We start from the raw sequence: 20,291 nt of genomic DNA on the forward strand, positions 1-20,291 counted from the left end.
TCCCAGGGCTCTTCCCGATGCTCGGCCCAGGAGCGCCTCAGGCCACACGGCCGCGTGGGGCCCTTCCTTCCTGTTCTTTCACAACTGTCAGACCCGCATCGTGGGCCCATCCGAAGGCCCTCCCTGCCTTCTTCCCCTCCCCCTTTATCCTTCACAGGGAGTTCCCCAATAAATCTCTCCTACATCTCATCCCTTCTTGGCGTCTGTCACTCTGAGGACCTGATGACGCACCCTCACTTTTGTCTTGGTGCCCCCCCCCCCGCCCCCGCGAGAGCAACTGCTTTGTCCCCTGTTTCTGGTGACGGTCAGCTTTCTCTTGGCTCTGGAAAAATGACTGCCTGTCTCCAACTTCATCTGTTCCATTTCCAGCCGGACTCCATTGTCTGTCTCTTGTACTGCTCTCCCGTCTCGCGTGAGGAGCCACGGGTCCTGTTGACGGGGGGCCGGGAAATCATGGCTCAGTCTTTGAGGGTAGAGGGGTGGAGGAGAAAGAAGTTGGTACCCCTAAATCTGCATAGGGCGGTGCAAACTTCTGGTTATTTTCTAAATAAGAGGGCTGCCCATTTCAAAGTTTTTGGATACGCCCCCTCCAGTGTGTCCCCTGGAAATGTCCTACCTGCATTCCCAAGGAGCAGGTGACGAGACTACTGTTCCCGCTCTCGTCAGCACTTCCCGTTGCATTTTTTAAAAGTTCTCGCCAGTTTGGTAGCTCAAAATACAGCATCTCATACTGGCTTAATTTTATATTCCTTTTAAGTTGATAGTACGCGTGAACTGTAGTTCATGGATATTGGACACTTACGTTCTCCCTTCCGAATGGTCCGTGTCTTTCGCCGACTTTTCCTTTGCGGTGTTGGTCTCTTGTAAAGATGGTGACCCTTCATTTCCCATATATGCTGCATTATTTCCAGCTCTCAAATATCATCAGACGCACACGTTCCCTTAGAGGGAACGTCCTCTCCATTCTGCTGTGGCCTCCGTCTACACTGCAGCCAGTCCGTCCTCAGCTCAATAACCTTTGCTTATTTTATTCTGTCCTGTAGGAGAGCACTTACTTTGTCAGGCATTGTAGTTGGCTTTGTTGACGGTCATCATCCCATTCAGCGCTCCAGCAATACCACAAGGTGGTGGTATGACCCGCATTTTATGGATCGGGATACGGAGGCCGGAGGGCATCTGATTCCAGGCCCTTGCTTATTTCACAGGTGGGTGTTGGAGCCAGCAATACCAGAATCCTCTTTGGTACTGGCATCCCCTTTGACATGGTCAGTGATTGGAATCCTTCTGGAAGGGTGCCCTAGCTCTCTTCGGTTGGGTGGTGGAGGGGTTGAGGGGGACAGAATGATTTCTTTGAAAGCCCTCCCTTAAGGTCTTGTGGTTCTCGGACTTTATGCTGTTCAAACCCCCACGTACTTTCAAGAGGTTCCCCTCAACACCCACAAGAAGGCTTATTTCCTGTGAGTCATGGTGACAGATTTTCTAAGACACGGGCCTTTTAAGTGTCATCTCGTACCCCCCTTAGCTTATTCTTTCCTTTTCCTACCCTCTGCTCACGTCACCCATGCACAAGGCCTAGGTGACAGCATGTTTACGCTATCTCAAAGTAGCTGTCATTCTCTCTTTGAACTAAATGAGGCCACCTTCTGGGCTGAATTAAACACCCAACGGCTCATGACGGCACCCGCTTCCCCCTTTCCACTCTGACAGTTGAGGTCACCGACCTTTTTTAACTTTTGCCGATTGGATAAGGGAAAAAAACAGTCTTATTTTTATCTTAAAACGACTTTTTCAATTACTAGTGAGATGGAACATCTTTTCACATGTTTATCGGCCCTTTGGGTTTATTCTCTTATGTGTTTATTTTCGTACTAGGTTGTCTTTCTTAAATTAATATGAAAAAATATGCATAAATGTTTAGTATAATCTGTTTAATTCCTGGATAGATAGGTGGATAGATATACAACAAATTCTTTTACCCAGTCGGTCTGGGCTTGCCATTATTTATTTTTGAAATTTTTAAAAATCTAGCTTTCTACCTCTTTTATTTTTAGTATTTTTTATTTGAGAGAGAGAGAGAATGTGAGTGGGGGAGAGGGGCAGGGGGGAGAGAGAGCATCTTAAGCAGGCTCCACACTCAGCACACAGCCCGACGTGGGGCTCGATCCCACCACCCTGGGATCATGACCTGAGCCAAAATCAAGAGTCGGAGGCTCAACCCGCGGAGCCACCCAGGCTCCCCGGAGCTTGTAGCCATTTTAGAGGGTACTTTGTCACAGGGAAGCTGTACGTTATGGTGCAGTCAGATTTAGGCACCTTGTATCTTGCCCGGGTTCCGGCTGCCATCTCCCCATCCCATCCCATCCCATCCCATCCCATCCCATCCCATCCCATCGGCCTTCTGTCTTTCAGGGATGCGTAGCAATTTCTGACCTCTTCTTACCCTAGCGCTGGCATAGAATTTTCCAAGAGATACACTTCTTATGATATTTAAGGACTTTGGATAAAGGGAAATCAGGGCGTATCTTTAATTTTAATATTTAATTACAAATAGTATATACCATGTGCCTGACGCTGTGGCATTCAGGGCCCGGGCGGAGAATGAATGGCGGCCTTAGCTTGGATTGTGATGAGGATTGAATGCGAGGACCATACACAGGGATGTGGGCAGGGTTAAGGGGACCGGCTAGGAGTGGGGAGGTACCCAGGAACTACGCGGGGGCAGGTGGTAACCGGCCCTGGACCTGAGTGGGGCGAGGGGCAGCGCAGCAGCACCCGAACCTGCTACAGACATCCTCAGGGGGCCCTGGGGACCATCCAACAGGAGCTGAGTTGGGGGGGAGCAACCACAGCTAGAGCAACTCCACTGAGCACAGGGCCGCTGGGGGTGGGGTAAAGGCCCAACTTCTCTCTTCTCCCATCTGCTCACCTGTCAGTGTGTCCCTTTGACTGGCAAAGGTCCCAGCAACATGGTCTGTGGGGTCAGCCTCCAGAGATGGGGAGCGGCGGGGAGAGAGGAACAGAAAATAACCAGCACAGCTTTCTTCCAAGCCCCGCGTGGACGTCACCCCTCCGGTAGCTCCAGGACAGCCCAAGGAAGTAATATTTTTTTGCTATTGGAACTCCCTACTAGAAACTCCTTCGCTTCTGGAATATGGTCCCTGAGGGACCTCGCACTTCCCCTCAGTTGACCTCTTCACTGAGCAGTTGGGAGATCTGAGACTTGAAGGGCAATCCCTCGGCCAAGGTGACGCAGGGAGTCAAGGGCAGAGCCAGCACACCGACTCCCTGCCCGGTGCTCTTTCTTTTCCCCTTCCTTTCTAGATCCACCAGAGCATTTAGATTGATGCCAATCACTAACCCAGAGCCTGGAGACCCAAAGACACTGCCTTTCCTAAGAACCTCCCTGAGTCTGTGGGTGCCTATCCAGACCCTCGCTTAAGGAGCCTTCCTGCTTTCTTCACGGAGAGTTCCAGGGCTTCAGAGGCTTGAAGCTGCGTGTAAAAGTGTGTTTATACCGTTTTCTTGGGAGAGGATCCAGAGGTGACATCAGGCTCTCAAACACAAAAACGGTGAAACCCAAAAAGTGGGGGGGGGGGGCTCCATTTTGTGTTCTCTCCAGTGGTTCCCCAACTTTTTTTCTTACCTCAGAGGCATATAGAATTCTCAAAAGAATATGAGGATGTAAAATTCTGCAAAGTAAGCCCATTAAAAAGAAACTAACCACTATCACAACATTCTCATATCATAAAAGGACATTTTAACCACCTCCCCAACCAAATCAAGGACAAATTCTTGGGAGGGGGGTAGTGACAGGCCTTGAAGTAGATAAAGGGGCTGTAACACACTGTCCTCCTGGTCCCTTGTTGTGCTCTTTTGTCCTTGACGGAAAGTGGCAGTGTGGCTCTGCCTTTGGAAAGCTCCCTCAGCACCTTCTGCACAGAGAGGCAGCTGCTTAGAGCCTGTGTCCTGGAAGCTGCAGACAGATCTCCCGAAAGGCACCTGCTGGAGCTGGCGGGGCATGCGCCCTGTGGGGTTCCCGGGTGGTGTTTCCTGGGCTTTCCAGGTGGGGATGAACACGGGTGTGTTTATGAGTTTCACAAAGGGAGGTCACGTGCTTGTCCGTTGGGCTCAATTTTCCCTCAAGCGTTTTGGGAGAGGCCCTGAGAGGCTGGAACAACTTGCTGTCCCCAACCCCTTTGGAAGGGAGACCCTGGTGGGGGAGGGGGGCCGTGGAGGCCACGAGAGCGCATATGTGGGGGCCATGCACGAGGACCCCACTCCCTCCTGGTTGCCTGCGTCCCTCCCTCCCTCCCGCACTAGGCTACTGCATTCCAGACAGGCCCTCGTCCCTCCCGCCTTGGATGCCATCAGGTCAGCGTCAGTGCACTGGCTGGTGTTCTCTCCGCCCCCTCCCCAGGCCCCTTCTCTCCTTGGCTGAGGACAGGCAGGAGGACCTGGCTTCATACAGAGATTTTTCCAGGGAAGGTTCGCTGAGAAGGAAAGTTGGCTCCCCCACCAGGAGCGGGTCTCCTGAGAGCAGTGAGCTGTGGACCTGGGTCCTTATGTCTCCAGGAGTGATTCCTGAGCCAACAGGTACTGTTGGGCAGCCGATACGTGCCTGACAAACTGCTTCAACCGTTCCAACCTCAGTTTCCCGTTTTCTAAATGGAGATAATGCTCCCCTGACCCTTGATGCCCTCTCTGAGCTCTGGCAGGATTCCCCAACTGTCTGCACAATCGGAGGCAGGACAGGCATCGGCGCATGAGCGGGACCCCTTTGCGATGCTGCTGCACCCAGTGTGTCTGCAGGTGCTCCCGCATTAGGTCCCACGGAAGCACGCATGTGATCTGAAACCCTGATTTAGCTGCTAGCGTGTCAGGGTAACCGGGCACTTGGAGGAGAAGCTGGTCGCTCAAGGTCACTTAGCAAGTAAGGACGTAGCAGCCCACCCACGCGTCTGTTCTGGGAGGGCTTCGGCAATGCTGTTCAACCCCCATGGTACGAAGAAGGGCCCTTTTGCCCAGTTTTGTCGATACGACAAAGACAATAAGCAAATACTTTTTAGAAACAGTCGAGGGAGACATAATTAGGGAAGAAACGACCGGAATGTCTATATCACTGAGCCTTCGCAAGGAAATCCCTAATATTATTTTCAGATATGCTACAATGATAGTTGAGAATAAGCTACTGTATGACCTGGCTGGGGCCCCTGCAGCACCTGCTTTGAGTACCAGGCTAGAGGCACAGGACTCACTCATAGTTTATAAGCTAATTTGCACAGTTTGCTTCATAAGCACATCTGTACAGTTTAAATGGTTTCCAAAGGACTTGAAAGCAGTTTGGGTTCTTAACAAAGTGACGGAATTCCCTGCCATCTCATCTGCCCTGGGAACTGGTTCTGCAGACCGTAGTTTTGTTTTGTTTTTGAAATCACGAACAGATGTTGATGTTTAGACTGCCGGCTCCAGTTAAACACAGGCTTTTCTGCTTCTCCTCTGCCCAGCTTGCCCTGTCAGGGGTGGGAAGGGGGGGCTCTTGCCGGGCTGGAGTCCTGTCCCCTGGGCCCCCTCCCTTGAGCTGCCTCCAGCGAGGCAGGGAGTCTCCTGGGAGGGGGAGGGACAGCCTGTGGGAAGGAAGAGAGTGGGGTCAGCATGCCCAGGACGATGCCCCACTCAGAGAGAGGCTCGGCCCACGCACACTCCCTGCTTTTCCTTCAGTCTCCCTAGAATTCCCTATCCAGCCTTCCTTACCCTCTTCTGCTCCAGAGGATGGCCAAGGGAGCTGAGGGTATGGCTTGGTGAGTGCCCCAGGGAGGGGAACCACGTATGCCCCTCGTTCTAGCCCCCAGAGAGCCATACGCAGCCTGTGGGAATCATTCCCAAATGCCAAGGAGAGCAGAGGGGGCGGCCAGGGTAGGCTGAGAACCTAGCATTGCCAGGTGGACCAGGGCAGAGGGAGTGAGGAGCCGGAGGGAGAGGGGAACCCCCGATGAGCCCTCTGCCCTGGCTGGAAGGAAAGGAGAAATTTAGGGCGGTGGGCACCGCTTCGGGTCTGCGGTAGCCGAGGGGTCGATGCCGAGGGAAGACAGACAGGGAGGGGGCGCTGGGGGCAGGAGCAGGACATGTACTCTGGACCATTGGCAGCACAGTCCCTGGTTCGGATCCCACCTTTCCCGGCACTGGGCAACGAGGAACACTGGACAAGTCATAACACCTTCCTTAGCCTCAGTTTCCTCATCTGTGAAGTGGGGCTCTTGGGAAAGTGAAATGAAACAATACATATTTGCACAGGGCCTGTCCCATAGCAGGCACCTAAGAAATGGCAGATAAAGGCAAAAGCACCCCCCCCACCCCCGGAATGCCATCCTCACCTTGACGTTTATTATGAGCTGGTGCCTCTTACGCACCTATGCCTGAGGCCAGAGGCACCTTGGCTGGCTCTGGCGGGAAGTCCCTTTCTCCAAATACATCGGCTCCCCATGCCTCCGTGGGGCAGTGGGGCGGGGGGCCTGTCTGTCTCCAGGGGGAGCCCCAGAAGGTGAGGATGGAGGAACTCACAGCTCCCCACGGCCCAGCCTCAGCATTCCTTGCCTGCTTTGTCAGGAGCCTTGCTCCCTCGCCTGCCCCTGGCTCATAGTCCTTTAGGGGCAGAAATAGACATCAACATTCATTCGTTCACTCACCAGTGTTTATTGAGCACCTGCGATATGCCCCCCGCCTGTGATAGGGCTCTGGAGCCTGTTAGGATAAGACAGAAAGACAGCATGCTAGGCAAGAGAATCCCGCAGCCCAGGAACAGGTGCCCGCCCATTCAGTTTTGTGCCCCTGCCCCTGCCAGGCGGGGCCCAGCGCTCTGCAGGGGGAAGGCGGAGTGGCGGGCAGGGCTGGGCTCTTGGCACCTGGGAATGCTTGGGGTTGCCATGGCCCTGCCATGAGTGTAAGGATGGCCTCCCCGGGGCTGGCCAGCCGAGCTGGATCTGTGTTCGAGTTCTGGTTTGAACACAGCAAGGTCAAGGCAGAGGCTAGCTAAGGGGCTAGTGGCAGGCTATGGAAACAGCCCGGGGGGTTGTCAAAAAGTTAGACGTGGACCAACCACGTGACCCGGCATTTCTGCTCCTTGGCATGTATCAAAAGTAGCGAAAGCAGGGACTCAAAACAGATACTTGCGCCCCGATGTTCGTAGCAGCGTTATTCGCGATAGTGGAAACGACCCAAGTGGCCAGGGACAGAAGACTGGATGAACAACGTGATGCATACGTACTATGGAATATTATCCGGCCATAAAAGGAATGAAGTCCTGACACGTGCTCTAAGGTGGACGGGTCTTGGGAACATTCTGCTTAGCGACAGGAGCCAGACACAGAAGACAGACGTAGTACGATCCCATTCATGTGAGGTTCCTAAAGTAGGCAGATTGGAGACACGGGATAGGGTAGGCGTTACAGGAGGCTGGAGGAGGGGGAGTTATGGTTTGATGGGTACAGAGTTTCTGTTGGAGATGATGAAAAAGGTCCAAGCATAAGTCGAGGGGAGGCTCACACGACGTTGCGGGTGTAAGGTTAACGCGGGTGTTGGGGGTTAACGCCACCGAACGGTGCACTTACAAATGGCTAAAGTGACAGATATCATGGGGAGCCTGGGTGGCTCAGTTGGTTGAGCGTTCAGCTTTGGCTCAGGTCACGATTTCATGGTTTGTGGGTTCGAGCCCTGTCATCGGGCTCTCTGCTCTGAGCACCGGAGGCTGCTTCGGATTCCCTGTGCCCCCTCTCTTTCTGCCTCACTCCCATTCATGCTCTCTCTCTCAAAAATAAACATTAAGAAAAAGTGATGAATACGATGCTATATATATTTTATGACATTTAAAAAAAATTTTTTTTAACGTTTATTTATTTTTAGGACAGAGAGAGACAGAGCATGAACGGGGGAGGGGCAGAGAGAGAGAGAGGGAGACACAGAATCGGAAGCAGGCTCCAGGCTCCGAGCCATCAGCCCAGAGCCCGACGCGGGGCTCGAACTCACGGACCGCAAGATCGTGACCTGAGCTGAAGTCGGATGCTTAACCGACTGAGCCACCCAGGTGCCCCTATTTTATGACATTTTAAACAAGCGAGTGGCATACAGAGGTGTGTCCCCCGAGAGCAGCCCCCGAAAGTGGGTCCTCTTCGGCCCCTCCGACGCATGAAGATGCTTGTTGAGACTGTTCTGAACACACTCTCGACCTTTCGGGAGTCAGACCATGGCGCAAGTGGAGCAGGTGCGGAACAGGGTGAGGGGAAGGCCCTGGGCTCTCTGGGATCCGTCGTTTCTAAAATGGGGATTCATGCGTCCACCTCACAGGTTGCTGGACAGATTAAATCACTAATATGTGTCTGCTCCTTAAAACCCCACAGTAAGTGCTCAAGAACGTTACTTATTAACGTTTCATTTGTGGTGTTGGTGAGGGAAAAAGAATGGAAGCGAAGAGGCAAGGAAAGGCAGGGAGGTCTCAGTTACCCCATCCTGGAAGATGGCTCTACCAAACAAAATCACGTGAAGTCCCCCCCATTGCTGTGGGAGAAGCATAGGCGTGGATGGCCACGATGCCCCTGCTGGGTCACCTTCTCTGCCAGTGAGTGGCAGGACCTTGGGCAAAGGTCCCCAGTCCTAGAGGTGCTGATTCCTGCGAATGTGGACGGGACGAAAGGGGGACAAAGATGATCTTGGGGAGGAGAGGGGGGAGGTCAGCCTCGTCGCGGGATGGTTGAGTCCCACGGGGAGTTTGGGCTTCCCAGGGGCAAAGCCGGTGTCCTGCCAGCGAGCTGACGTCACTGCCCTTTTCAGAGGAAGCTGGGAACCAGCTGTTGTGCAGATTAACTGTGAGCCCAGATGTGCAGTGGGAGCCCCGCAGTAAACAGATTCCAGCGCAGCCCGCAAAATAACAGCAGCTGTTCTGGGGCTGGCCGGCTGGGTCTCTGGAAAGAGGAAGGCAAGCCAGGCAGGGCTTCTTCCAAGCATGGGGAAGGTGGTGCTCAAGGGGTGTGCCCAGGGGCATTCGGGGTGTTGGGCCCACCCGGCCATGCCCACCGAGGTCCGGGGCCAGCGCCCCCCCCCCCCCCCCCATCCAATCTGGAAAGTGGTGCCGAAACCAGTGTTCTGGCCCCTGTTTTACAGCCGGGGACCCCGGGATCTGGAGGGGGGTGGTTTGTGTGATCACGGTGTACTACAGAGAAGGGATTGAGGTTGGGGCTCAGGCTCGGCTCAAATTCAAGGTTCATGTGACAGGTTTCTGGCTAGCCTGGGGTCAATGCGTGGCTGAGATCATTTCATTTTGTGGCCTGGCTTGGCTGCTCTCGGGGGTCCTATCCGTAATGGGGGTTGATCTCTCTTTGTGTGTGACGCTAATCCCACCCACCCTGTGAGACTCTCAGCTCGCCAAGCCCCCTCTCCCAATCCCGAACGGTGCCAAGCCAGGCAGGTGCCCGGTCTGGCCCCTGCCTGTGTGTGGCTGTGGCAACCTCGGCTGGAAAAGGCCTCATCAGGCAGCAGGGTGGCGGGGAGGGGGGGGGGGCGTGGAGAGGGATCCCATGAGCAGGTTAAAGGGGCGGGTCTGCCCTTCTGGGGTCACAACCTGCCTCGGCCGAGTGGGCACCAGCTGTGCCCGGAGATAGAACTGCCCGGCCGGAGCCGGCTCAGGTGTCCCTGGGGCCGCTGAGAAGTGAGAGGCCTGGGTGCGTACAGGGAAGGGCTACCCATCAACTTACTTCCAGGCTCTCGTTTGTGTTGTCACTATCAGAGAGGGGGCGGCTGGGCCACCGGGCGGTGTGTGGTCCTTTAGTGGCAGCCTCACAGAGGGAAGGGTAAGGGCAGCCACTGCCGGCACTGGAACCAGCCTAGGGGTTGGTCCTTCTGCCCGACCGAGCCGCAGACAGAGGTTTTAGACACCCAGAAACCCTGATCCGCTACTAGGACTGGAGGCGATACATGTGTGATGCGAGGGCTCACAGTGTAGAGCAGCTACCTCTAGAGGTGATGAGCCTCTTGCCTCTGGGAGAGTTCAAGCACAGGCCGGAAGACTGGCGGGTTTCATTTGCTTATTCGTTCATTTATGCCGCTGATCATCCATCCAGTATTTTCCAGGCATCAAACTTATGCCAGGTGCTGGACGGGTTGATTCAACTGTGACTAAGATAGAAATGGCCGTTGCCCTTACAGTGGGCCGTGACCTAGACCTGGAAGCCAGGGAAGGCTTCCTGGAGGAAACTACCTTTTTTTTTTTTTTTTTTTTTTTTTTTTAGTTAATTTATTTTTGAGAGAGAAAGCATGGAAGGGGCAGAGAGAGACAGAGAAAGAGAGGGAAAATCCCAGCAGGCTCTGCACCGTCACTGTGGAGCTCGATGGCGGGCTCAAACCCACGAACCATGAGATCCTGACCTGAGCCAAAGTTGTATGCTTAACCGACTGAGCCCTCCAGATGTACCAGAAACTACCTTTGAAACTGAACCCTGAAGGCTGAGAAGGACCTAGGGTAGAGACGAGTTCCAGAAAGAGGAGGCAGCATGTGGGAAGGGCTAGAGAGAGCATGGCCAGCAGAGGAAGCAGTAAGCTCAGTGATACAGGGCGAGGGCAGAGTTGAGAGCGAGGTCAGCATGTGGGACTTGTTAGCGAGTCTGGGCCCCACAAAGAGCGAGTGAAGAGTTTTAAAGATATTTTCTTTTTAGATTTTTTTAAGTTTATTTATTTATTTTCGAGTGAGAGGGAGAGAGCGAGAGCAGGGGAGGGACAGAGAGAGAGGGAGACGGAATCCCAAGCAGGCTCTGCACCATCAGCACAAAGCCCGACGTGGGGCTCGAACTCACAGACCTGTGAGATCATGACCTGAGCCGAGCCCAAGAGCCGGACAGACGCTCAACCGACTGAGCTACCCAGGTCCCCCATGAAGAGTTTTAAGCAAAGCGATGATGTAATCAGATGTGTGTCTCAGCTCGTTTCTCCAGAGGCACACCTTGAGACAGGGATTCCCAGGCAGGTAGTTTATATGGAGAGGTGATTCCAGAAAATACCCAGTAGGAGAAGGAGGAATTGAGACCGGGAAGGAGGCCAGCCGTAGGTGGTGAGGCAAGTCGCCGCTGTGGCCATGGCAGCTTAACCCTGCTGGGGATCCCTGGGAGTCGGCGTAGAACATGTCCCCCCAACCGGCCGTGAGGGAGCTGGACCATTTATACGCCACCTGCTTCCCATCGGCCGTTGGGTGAAGGCTGTTCTGGGACGGGTGGTGCTTGGACACGGGCCCCGAGCACCTCTGGCTTCTCCAGGGGGCAGGTGCAGTGGGCCCCGCACAGGCCCTCCGGCAGAGCCGTGGGCCACGGGAACGTGGGCTGGGTGCCTGCTCCAGGGCGGCTGTGGCGGGGCGGGGGGTGGGGGTTGGCCCCGAGGAGCGGACAGGAGCCCAGCGATCAGTGAAGAGGCTGCAGGAAGACACGTCCAGAAGATGTTGCTGTCCCGGAGAGGCTGTGGTGATGAGCACCAGGGGACAAAGGTCAGCGTGAGGAAATGCCCGGTCTTGGTGGCAGATGTGGCAGGATCAACACTGGGGAGAGGATGTGCAGCCTCTCAGAACTGTAAGGGCCCTGCACCTCGCCCAGGGCCCTCCCCGCCACCCTCCCCCCCCCCCCCCCCCCCCCACTGCCTGTTCTCCAGCAGGTCCCCGTGGGCTCACACACGCCAGACCCTGACTCAGCCTCCAGGGCAGCAGGGCCACACCTCAGGGACCACGCAGGTGTCTGCAGGGAGATGAAGTGCTGTAAAGGAATCATTTAAAAAAAAAAAAAACAAGCAAAAACTGGGCCGTGCTCAGCGCCAGCCTCAGGGCCTAAGAGGGGGCATGAGAGAAAAGCAATGCAGCTGAGCCCACCCCCAGCTGGATGCCAGCCTGCTCCCCCTACCGTCCTTCATGTCCACATCTGTCTCCCCCATCAGACAGGCCGGAAGAGGCCAGACGCTGTGCATGGCTGGTGGACGGGACCCGATTTCCAGACGGTGCTCCGTAACCCTGTCTATAACCATCTGTGAAACGATGGGGCCTGTGGACGGTCCCAGCCCTTCGGTGCTCCATGCCCTTGGGAAGGGGGAGGGAGGTGCTGGGGACAATTGAGCAGTGCTTCTAAGGCCGGGCCAGCAGAATGGGGCGGGCGGGAGGCTGGGAAAGGGGATGGGGGGGTTGGAGTAGCCAGGGGAGAAGACAGGATGCCGTGTCATCAACCAGGGTTTTTGTTGGCCAAAAAGAGATGCTGGGTCTGGGTGAAATTAGTAGAAAAGGAATTTAGCTCTAACCAATGACCGATGGGAGGTGGTGTCCTGATGTCCACCTCCCTCCACCCCGAGCTGGGATGACCCTGAGGTGTGTGTTCATTGGCCACTTGCTGAATGTGGGCCGCCCTCCCCTCCCCCCACCCCCCTACCCCGGCCAGGCTTCCTGAGATTGCCTGTCACATAAATCACCTAGTTGCAAATCCTAGGCTCACTTCTGCTTCTGCCAGGACCCCACATGGGGGGGGCGGGTGCATCCCACAAGTCCCGTCATGTTGTCCTTTCCTAGCTGCAGAGGACGAAGGGGAAGCAAGAATCAGGCATTTTCAGCCGCAGGGAGTGGGAGTGGCTCGCTTCTCTTCTCGGCGATCAAATCCCACAGACCGGGTGGCTTACAAGCAGGAGAAATCTACGTCTCACGGTTCCGGAGTCTGGAAGTCTCAGCTCAAGGTGCTGGCGGATTCGGTTGGGCCCGTTTTCTGTTTGTAGAGAGCACGTTCTCATGTGCCCTCAGACGGTAGAAGGGCCTGGGGATCTTGGGGCCTCTTTGGCAGGGGCTCTATTTCCACTCATGTAAGCCCCACCCCCCCATCACCTCAGGGACTATGATTTCAGCATAGTTGAGGGGACACAAACATTTAGACCATAGCAGAAGCCGATGGCAAATTCAAATTATAATAATTTCCGGAAGGTCTGTTCATAAAGGGCCCGTTTACAAAGGTGTGGGGAGCTGTGGAGAAGCACAAGCCTAGTGTGACAACTCAGGATTAGTCCGGTGGGGGTCTAAAGGATGAGAGAGGGTGCGGTTGCTGGAACCCAGAAAGAGGGGGACAGGCAGAGGCCTCCTGGGGAGGAGGAGTGACCCGGCTAGCCCATGGCCGCCTCACGGGGGAGGGGAGCAAACGCACTCTCCGTGCCCGCATCTCCTGCCCACTGACAGACGGTGCAGACAGATCGGCGTCCCGGGCCAGAGCAGGGTGACGGGCGTGGGGACAGAACCTCAGAAGGACAAACGGAAGCTATCTGGCATGGCACAGAATCTCCGGAACAAACAAGTGGCCTCAGGTGTGACAGTCTCCCATTGTCTGCGTGGGGATAGAGGTGAACAATGTCATACTGGGTCTTGAATTAGGGCTGAGGGTGCCAGAGCTGCCCCTCAACATCGGGCCGTTCCTTGTCCTTGGTCATCTGACACCTTTTCACCAGTCTCTCCAAAGCTGTGCGTGCCCGGGACCCAGAGCCCCGGCTCTGCCAGGAACTTCCGTAACCACGGTTCCGTCCCTCCCTCTGGGTCTCAGCTTCCCTATGTGCAAAACCAGGAGGGTTAGCAAGATAACCTCTCAGTACCCTTTATGTGGCACCGACCTTCTAGAAAGGCTTGTGGCCCCCTGCCAAAGCATCCTAAGATGGGAGTCAAATGAAGAGTGTCCTTTTGGGGAAACCCAGGCCCAGGGAGCAAAGGGATTGCTGGAGGTCAGTGATCATGTGGGCACGTAAACAAGGCTCCCCTCTTTGGTTGGGGCTGTCCCCTGGGCCGGGCCTGCCCTGCCCCAGCTCTCCCAAGGGGTACGGCCCACACCCGTGTTTATTTTCAATTAGTGCAGCAGCCAGCATGTCGTTTCAAGATTTTTCTGGTGCTCTTGTTTGTGTGTGTGTGGCTGTGAACGGAAAGGTGTAAAAATGTTGGCTTCCACCAGGCTTTTAGAGGCAGCCAGTCCCTCCTGCCCTACTCGGGGATCCAGGGTGAGAGTGATATCACTGCTGAGCTTTTGAGAGTACAGGTCCACCCAAACCTCAAAGGGCTTCATTTGTAGGGAGTTTCAAAGAGAGTCAGGAGGCCGTGCCAGCAAATCTGAGCCCCTCTGACAGCCGCCCCGCATAGCCAAATCCTGCTAATTCTGGGAGGCAGGGATCTTGCCACCCACCCCCGAGGGCCCGAGTTCTATAAGGCCTGTGTCCCAGGCGCCCGAAACAAAGACCACTTCATTCGAGGGTGCAACCGGAGACTCTGGGGCTTACCGGACGCCAAGGCCAGGAAGCCTCGGCCACCACCTTGTTGGAACCACTGCCTTCTCCCCTCGAACTGAGCGACAGGCGAGAGAGAGCCCTCCGCCTTTCAAATGGGTTCTGTTGAAATTACAGTTTTCAAACCGACGGCTCTGGGTCAATCATGGCCCGCACACACGTTCTCTTTGGCTTGGGCCATGTTTGGCCCTGTAGGTTTATTTTTATTTTTATTGCTTCTTTATTTTTGAAGGAGACAGAGAGAGAGAGAGACAGAGCACTAGCACGAGCAGGGGAGGAGCAGAGAGAGAGGGAGACACAGAACCCGAAGCAGGCTCCGTGCTCCGTGCTGTCGGCGCAGAACCCGACGCGGGGCTCGAACTCACGGACTGCGAGATCATGACCTGAGCCGAAGTCGGACACTCAACCGACTGAGCCACGCGGGCGCCCCTGGGTTTATTTTTACAAAGGGAGATGCATTGCCAACAATCAAAGAAGTGAAGTTGGGGTTTCTGGTTGCTTTCAGAAACTGGAGGACCTGCCAGACCCGGACTCACGTTCCTGCACAGGGATGCTTGGCGGGCACACAGCCTCCGGCCCCCTCTAGATAAAGCGTTTGCTCTTCAGCTCCACCTGGTCCTCGCCATTTCCTGATGCCTCCCGGCCGGGACCTGAGTGTCTGTTGCCTCTGATCACTGAGCTTGTGCTGCTGTTTCTTGAATTAAGAGTTATGAGGGAAGCAAACTCTTTGGGGTCCCCCCCCCATTTCCAACCAAAGTGGAAACCTGCCCCAGGGCGAGCTGCCTGTCCTAGAGGATTGCTGATGTGGAAGTTGGTCTCCAGGACCACGTTCGGGCCCCATCCTCCCCTCTGCCACAACCGTCACCGTCGTGGTCAACGTCACGTCATGTTTCTTAGTCCTCTGTCAGGCTGTGCACGCATGAGGCAGGTCCGGACGGCCCTTGATTTGCCGGAGGGGCAAAGCTTGGTGCGTAAAGACGACAGACCAAGGAGAGCAGCTGGGGCGGGCAGGGTCAGACCCGACTCGATGAAGGACTCGGCCGCCAGCAAGGGCTGCGAAAGGAAGCCGTGCAATGATACCACGTAGCCTGGGAGGAAGAGTCTCCTAGCCAGCTCCTGGCCTAAGCGGTGGCCTGGCGCCGGCTCATTTCCAGGGCTCGAGAAAATCAGGAGGCTAAGGCAGTTTGGACAGCAGTCTCAGGGCCGGCCAGTGAATTCAGCCACTTCACTGGGGGACAGCGGGGCGGGGGGGGGGGGGACGTAAGCCTCAGTTTTCCATCTAATGGGTATATGAGCATTGGTCCTGGCTCCCTCTGTGAGAACCCCTTCAGGCCAGGCCCACGTGTCCTCTCGAGGCTGGCTCTTCTCACCACACCGGCCCACTCCGGTTTCCGGGAAGCTCCCCCAGAAGACCGTGGGGGGCATACTCCAGGCAGGTGGCCCCCTTCAGGTGAGGCAAGCACTTGGCATGGTAGGAGAATCTCAGGTGACCGTGGGACAGGCCACACGTCACCTCGTGCAAGCCAGACCGTGGGTTCTGGTCACAGGTGCCGAGGAGGTCATCGTCCCAGCCGTGGTCTTGGTCCCAGACCTGCACCCTCAGGGGCCCCCCCGTGGACAGGATCACGTCCCTGAAGTCCAGCCGCGTCATCCACTTGGGGTTGTTATCGTTCCACACTGTGCTCACTCTCAGCTCCTGGCCTCCAAAGAAGACCTTCAGGTAGGCGTCCGTCCTAGTGAAAGAGTCTCCCCACAGGCCTGACGCCTGGAAGTTCATGACCTCCAAGTGGGCCAGGCCCCTCTGCCGGGGACAGCAGTCCTGGTTGGTGACCGCTGAGCCGTGGCAGACACACTGGCATGGGTTGTGGGGGCTCTTCTTCTGCCCCAGGGGGCAAGGCCTGCTACAGTCCTTCCAGCGGGCCCTGTCCATCACGTACTTGCTCACGGCCTGTCGCAGGGCCTCCCGCCGCGGGTCCTGGCTCTCCAGGAGCACATGCAGAGGCTCCAGGGTGTAGTCCACCAGGCTGGGTCTGTCCAGCAGCGAGGCCACCCAGGCTGAGAACTGCTCGGGCCCGGCCTGGTCCCCAAACAGCAGGTCACTTACGGAGGTGTGGTGGCCACCAACTATTTCGGAAAAGCGCTCCTGATAGGCCTGGTGGAAGGAGGTGGTTATCTTGTGGTTCTTCTTCTTCTCCTCACAGGCCTTGAATTCCGATGAAGAGTCGGCATGGCCACTTATGCTGACCTGGGCCTCGACGGCCAGGCAGTCCTCCACCTCTTTGGCCCCGAGCCCGTCCAGGGCCAGCTCACAGGTGCGCAGGGCGGTGAGGGCCGAGACCCGGCCGCCCAGCTCCATGGACCGGATGAAGTGGGTGCCGTAGTTGGAGATGAGCCGGAGGTAGTCGGCCTCGGTGGAGGTGTTGAAGTCAGGGGGCAGGTCTCTGACGACCCTCTGGAAGTTGGGGTGGAGTGGGGGAGAGTGTACCAGGTGAGAGCTAAAGGGAGAGAGAAACATCAGATGGCCAGCGGTGGTTAGTTTCCCCCTCGGCCATCCCTCAAGGTTGCCCAAGGTCACGTGGAACTAATAGAGAGCTGGAACCCAGGCGGCCTGGCTCCAAGCCCGAGCTCCGAACCAGTGAGCTGGCGGGGAAGCCCATCCTGTCTGTTGTCCCTTGGTAACCTAGGTATGCTGTATAGTTATTTCTGCGTGTCCTTTCCAAAATAAGGTTTTCTTCTTTCCTTCTTATTTTCTGGTTATAAAAGTGACGATGCTGCACCGATGATGACCCTCTAGCTTTGGAAACTAGTCCTGTGGCCTTTGTCCATCTGTCCCCTGGATTGGGTGCCTGACTACTCTGGCCACACGGGAAGATGGCACCCTGTCTCACTGTGAGAGGAATCAGGGTGGTTGGCTCGGGGCCTCCACGGAGACCATGCATTTCTGGGGTGTGGGACCTACGTCCCTGAGGGCTGGGGTTGTGACCGCTGTTGTTTGGTGCCGTGGCCCGAATTCCCAGCACAGAGCCCGACACATGACAGCCACAAATTGTGGCTGAACGTGCGAATGAGGCCCAGCGGTGGGAAGTCTCCTGCCAGGTCTCCTGCCCACAGGACAGAGGGGACTCAGTAGATCTGAATGGCACTGTGTTGGACGTCTTAGCATGGCCTTGCTTGCTTCTTCTCCGCCTGTTCTCTCCCAGGGCTCTTCCTGTTCAGGGTCACCGGGGAGGAGGCCCGAGGGCACCGTACCAGCCAGTGTGCAGGTTCCTCCTGCTGGAAGCAGCCTCCGAGTTCCCCCCGCCACCATTCCGGGGCTCCCAGACCACTCTGAGTTTCCCACACCTTTTCCGAAGCCCCTTCTCACCACCCCCCAGCCCCCACCCCCCGCGGCTCTCACCTGTAGAAGCGACATTCCACCAAGTCAGTGCTGAAGCTGTACTGGTCGTGGAAGGTCTTCTGGGCCGCGAAGTTGGCCATGTGGGAGTGTGAGCCAGCCACGGTCACATGCATGTTGGCGCTGGGTTTGGGAGACACGTCCAGCCCCACCCGCCAGTCGTTGCGGATGTTGCTGGCTGCTTCCCTGGCCACGGCCTCGGTGGAACTGGCCTTGGCCCTGACCACTTGGCGCTGGCAGCCTGAGCCCTGGGCGCGCCAGTCAGTCAGTGCCAGAGGGAGGCGCTGAAGGGCGCCCCGCTTCAGGACGTTGTGGCAGAGAGTGCAGGTGCCGTCGGGCCGCAGGAAGCTCTCTGTGTCCACCGGGAAGGAGCCCGAACGCCTGAGACTGGTCACGTCCACGCCCTCCCCAGCCAGCATTGAGCCGGGCACAAACCGACGGTTGCGGCGGCACTCGGAGCGGGCGGCCGTGTGGCAGGGGGCTGGGGCGGGGTGGGGCAGCAGCAGGAGGAGGAGGCCCGGGAGGAGCACACAGGCACCCATGGAGCTTCGGAGACGGGGGCGTCTGGGCTTCAGGAAGCTGTGGGCAGAGGTACGGAGGGTGAACTGTCAGGCTGTATGGGATGGAGAGGGAACGCGCTATCTCCGAAGTGACTGAGTGTCCGAGCCGCGATGACCTTTGCAGACCTGGCCCATCCCCCGCGTGTACGGATGGGCCCAGGATGGGAAGTGACGCGCCCGAGGTCACACAGCCAGGAGGAGCCCCTTGCTAGGGTTTCATTATTTAAGGCCTAACGGGGGATCCAGATTGATGGCTTTGTCCCCAGGCCCACAGATGCTGCTTGTGGGGACGGGGCTCTGCACACAGAGGAGGGGACAGAGAGTAGATATAGCAAACTTGGGGAGGGACCTGGGACCCTAAAGAAGCCCGGATTCTGGAGAAGGGTCACGTGGGCCCCAGAGCAAGCATGCTTTTCCCGCCCCACCTCTCCCACTCTCTGTCCGTCTGTCTCTCTCCCACGAGGCCCTTAATGGGATTGGATAAGAAAAAACGCACTGCCCTTACTCTCCTCACCTTCCCTTTGCGGTCCACTCTCCAGCCTCATGGGAGAGCTGCGGCCTGAATTCGGATGTGCCTATGCCCTCGCATCCCGTGTGGGGAGGCCCGGCAAGTCCCCTCTCCAGACCTCCTGGCGTCCACACCTCCTTTGGCATCGCCTTGCCCTGTGGCACTCAGGCAGTGTATGTGAGCTACCTATGTGTTGCCTCCTCTCAGACAACCATAAGCTAGACGCTTCTTCCCTGTTTTGAGGTGGCTCGGGAGCCTCACGTGGACCTGTTTGTAATCCGGGGTCTCCAGGCCCTACCCCTATCCAAACTGGACGCCTCAGAGGCCTGTCCCTTCCAGCACCTGCCAGGGACCCCAGCTCCTCTAAAACATGGGGACTCACCCACAGGAGTCACTGGGGTGGTGGGGTTCCGGCCCCAGAGAGATAAATGGGTGAAGGGCAATCTTTCAAAGGCCCTCGGGCCATCCCACTTAGGAGGCCTGTACGGTTTGTAACCTTAATCCACGGAGCTCCGTCTCCATCCTGGTCCTCCTCGTATTCTCTCCCAGGGAGCCTCTTTCCAGCTTTCTGAGCGGCTCTCCCCGACAGCATTGGACGGGGCCTTACGGACGATGCCTTGTAACCTCTCCGTTTCCTATATGAGGAAACTGAGGCCCAGAGTGGGCGTGAGGACGCTCGGCGAGTCAGTGACAGAGCATAGTCTCGCGGGTCCCGGCACTTCCTGCTCCATCAGGCTCCTCCCCGGACAGAGTGGCCTCACTCCCGCGCCTCTCCATCCCCATCCGGGGGCTCCCAGCCTCCCTGCCACCCACCTTCCTCCCTACCTGGAGTCCTGTGTTGAGACGCTCCCCCACAGACACTGTCTCCCCGACGAGAGGCTCCTGAAATGGTGGTGTCAGCCCCCGGGGAGGCTCACCACACAGCTCATCACCCAAGCCACTGTTCACATCACTTCTGCTTCCTGCCCCGCCCCTCCAGCTGTGGTCACGGGTCCCCTCTGCTCTCCCCTCCCACCAGCACCCACCTTGTGCTCATGTCCTCATCCGGCCTTTCTGACAACCCTCAGGAAATGAAGCCGCGACGGCCAGTGTCTCATCCAACAAGTGGAGTTGCCGGGGGCGTGGGGGGCCTGGGCAAATAGGTGAGGCTTGGTGTGGCGCTAACACAAGGACTTTGAACTTCAGCTCTGGGTTGCTGAGCAGGCCGGCAGGGCCCATTCCCCTGCTTCTGATCTACGGCATCACATAAGACACGTAAGGGGCGGTACAAGGTAGGAGCTCACCGCCGAGGCTTAGGAGCCCACGGCCTGGGCCTGGGCCAGCTCAGTTATGCTCTCGCCGTGTGGCCTGGCAAGCTACTTTGGCCTCTCTGTGCCTCAGCTAGAAAGGGAGATCCTTGTAATGCAGACCCTACGGGTTGTGAACAACAGGGGGTTACTGTGGGTGAAGTTCTTAGAACCGTGCCTGGCCCTGAGCAAGGGTGACCATTCCCTCCTCCCCAAACAGGGGGGTGTGAAAT

General features: G+C 56.7%; 1 protein-coding gene and 1 long non-coding RNA gene across 3 annotated transcripts; one reads left to right on the forward strand and one right to left on the reverse strand.

Moving 5' to 3' along the window:
* The first annotated feature begins 604 nt into the window (after positions 1-604).
* Positions 605-3,729, forward strand: LOC121037511 (uncharacterized). The gene is made up of 2 exons (XR_005793797.1): positions 605-1,205; positions 3,322-3,729. It is a non-coding gene; the product is annotated as an uncharacterized LOC121037511 (long non-coding RNA).
* A 10,929-nt stretch (positions 3,730-14,658) lies between these two features.
* Positions 14,659-19,729, reverse strand: PRF1 (perforin 1). 2 transcript variants are annotated; one of them, XM_040485275.1, is made up of 3 exons: positions 19,598-19,729; positions 17,708-18,283; positions 14,659-16,805 (listed from the first exon to the last, which is right to left on the reverse strand). In XM_040485275.1, the coding sequence occupies exons 2-3, from the start codon at positions 18,244-18,246 to the stop codon at positions 15,677-15,679; spliced, it is 1,668 nt and encodes a 555-aa protein (XP_040341209.1). In that variant the 5' UTR covers positions 18,247-18,283; positions 19,598-19,729; the 3' UTR covers positions 14,659-15,676. The 2 variants fall into 2 exon arrangements, with proteins under 2 accessions (XP_040341209.1, XP_040341208.1); XM_040485274.1 differs by lacking the exon at positions 19,598-19,729 and adding an exon at positions 19,269-19,370.
* Positions 19,730-20,291: the final 562 nt, after the last annotated feature.

Source organism: Herpailurus yagouaroundi, unplaced genomic scaffold, assembly GCF_014898765.1.
Source record: "Herpailurus yagouaroundi ecotype Mexico unplaced genomic scaffold, PumYag 163, whole genome shotgun sequence".
Lineage (NCBI taxonomy): Eukaryota > Metazoa > Chordata > Mammalia > Carnivora > Felidae > Herpailurus > Herpailurus yagouaroundi.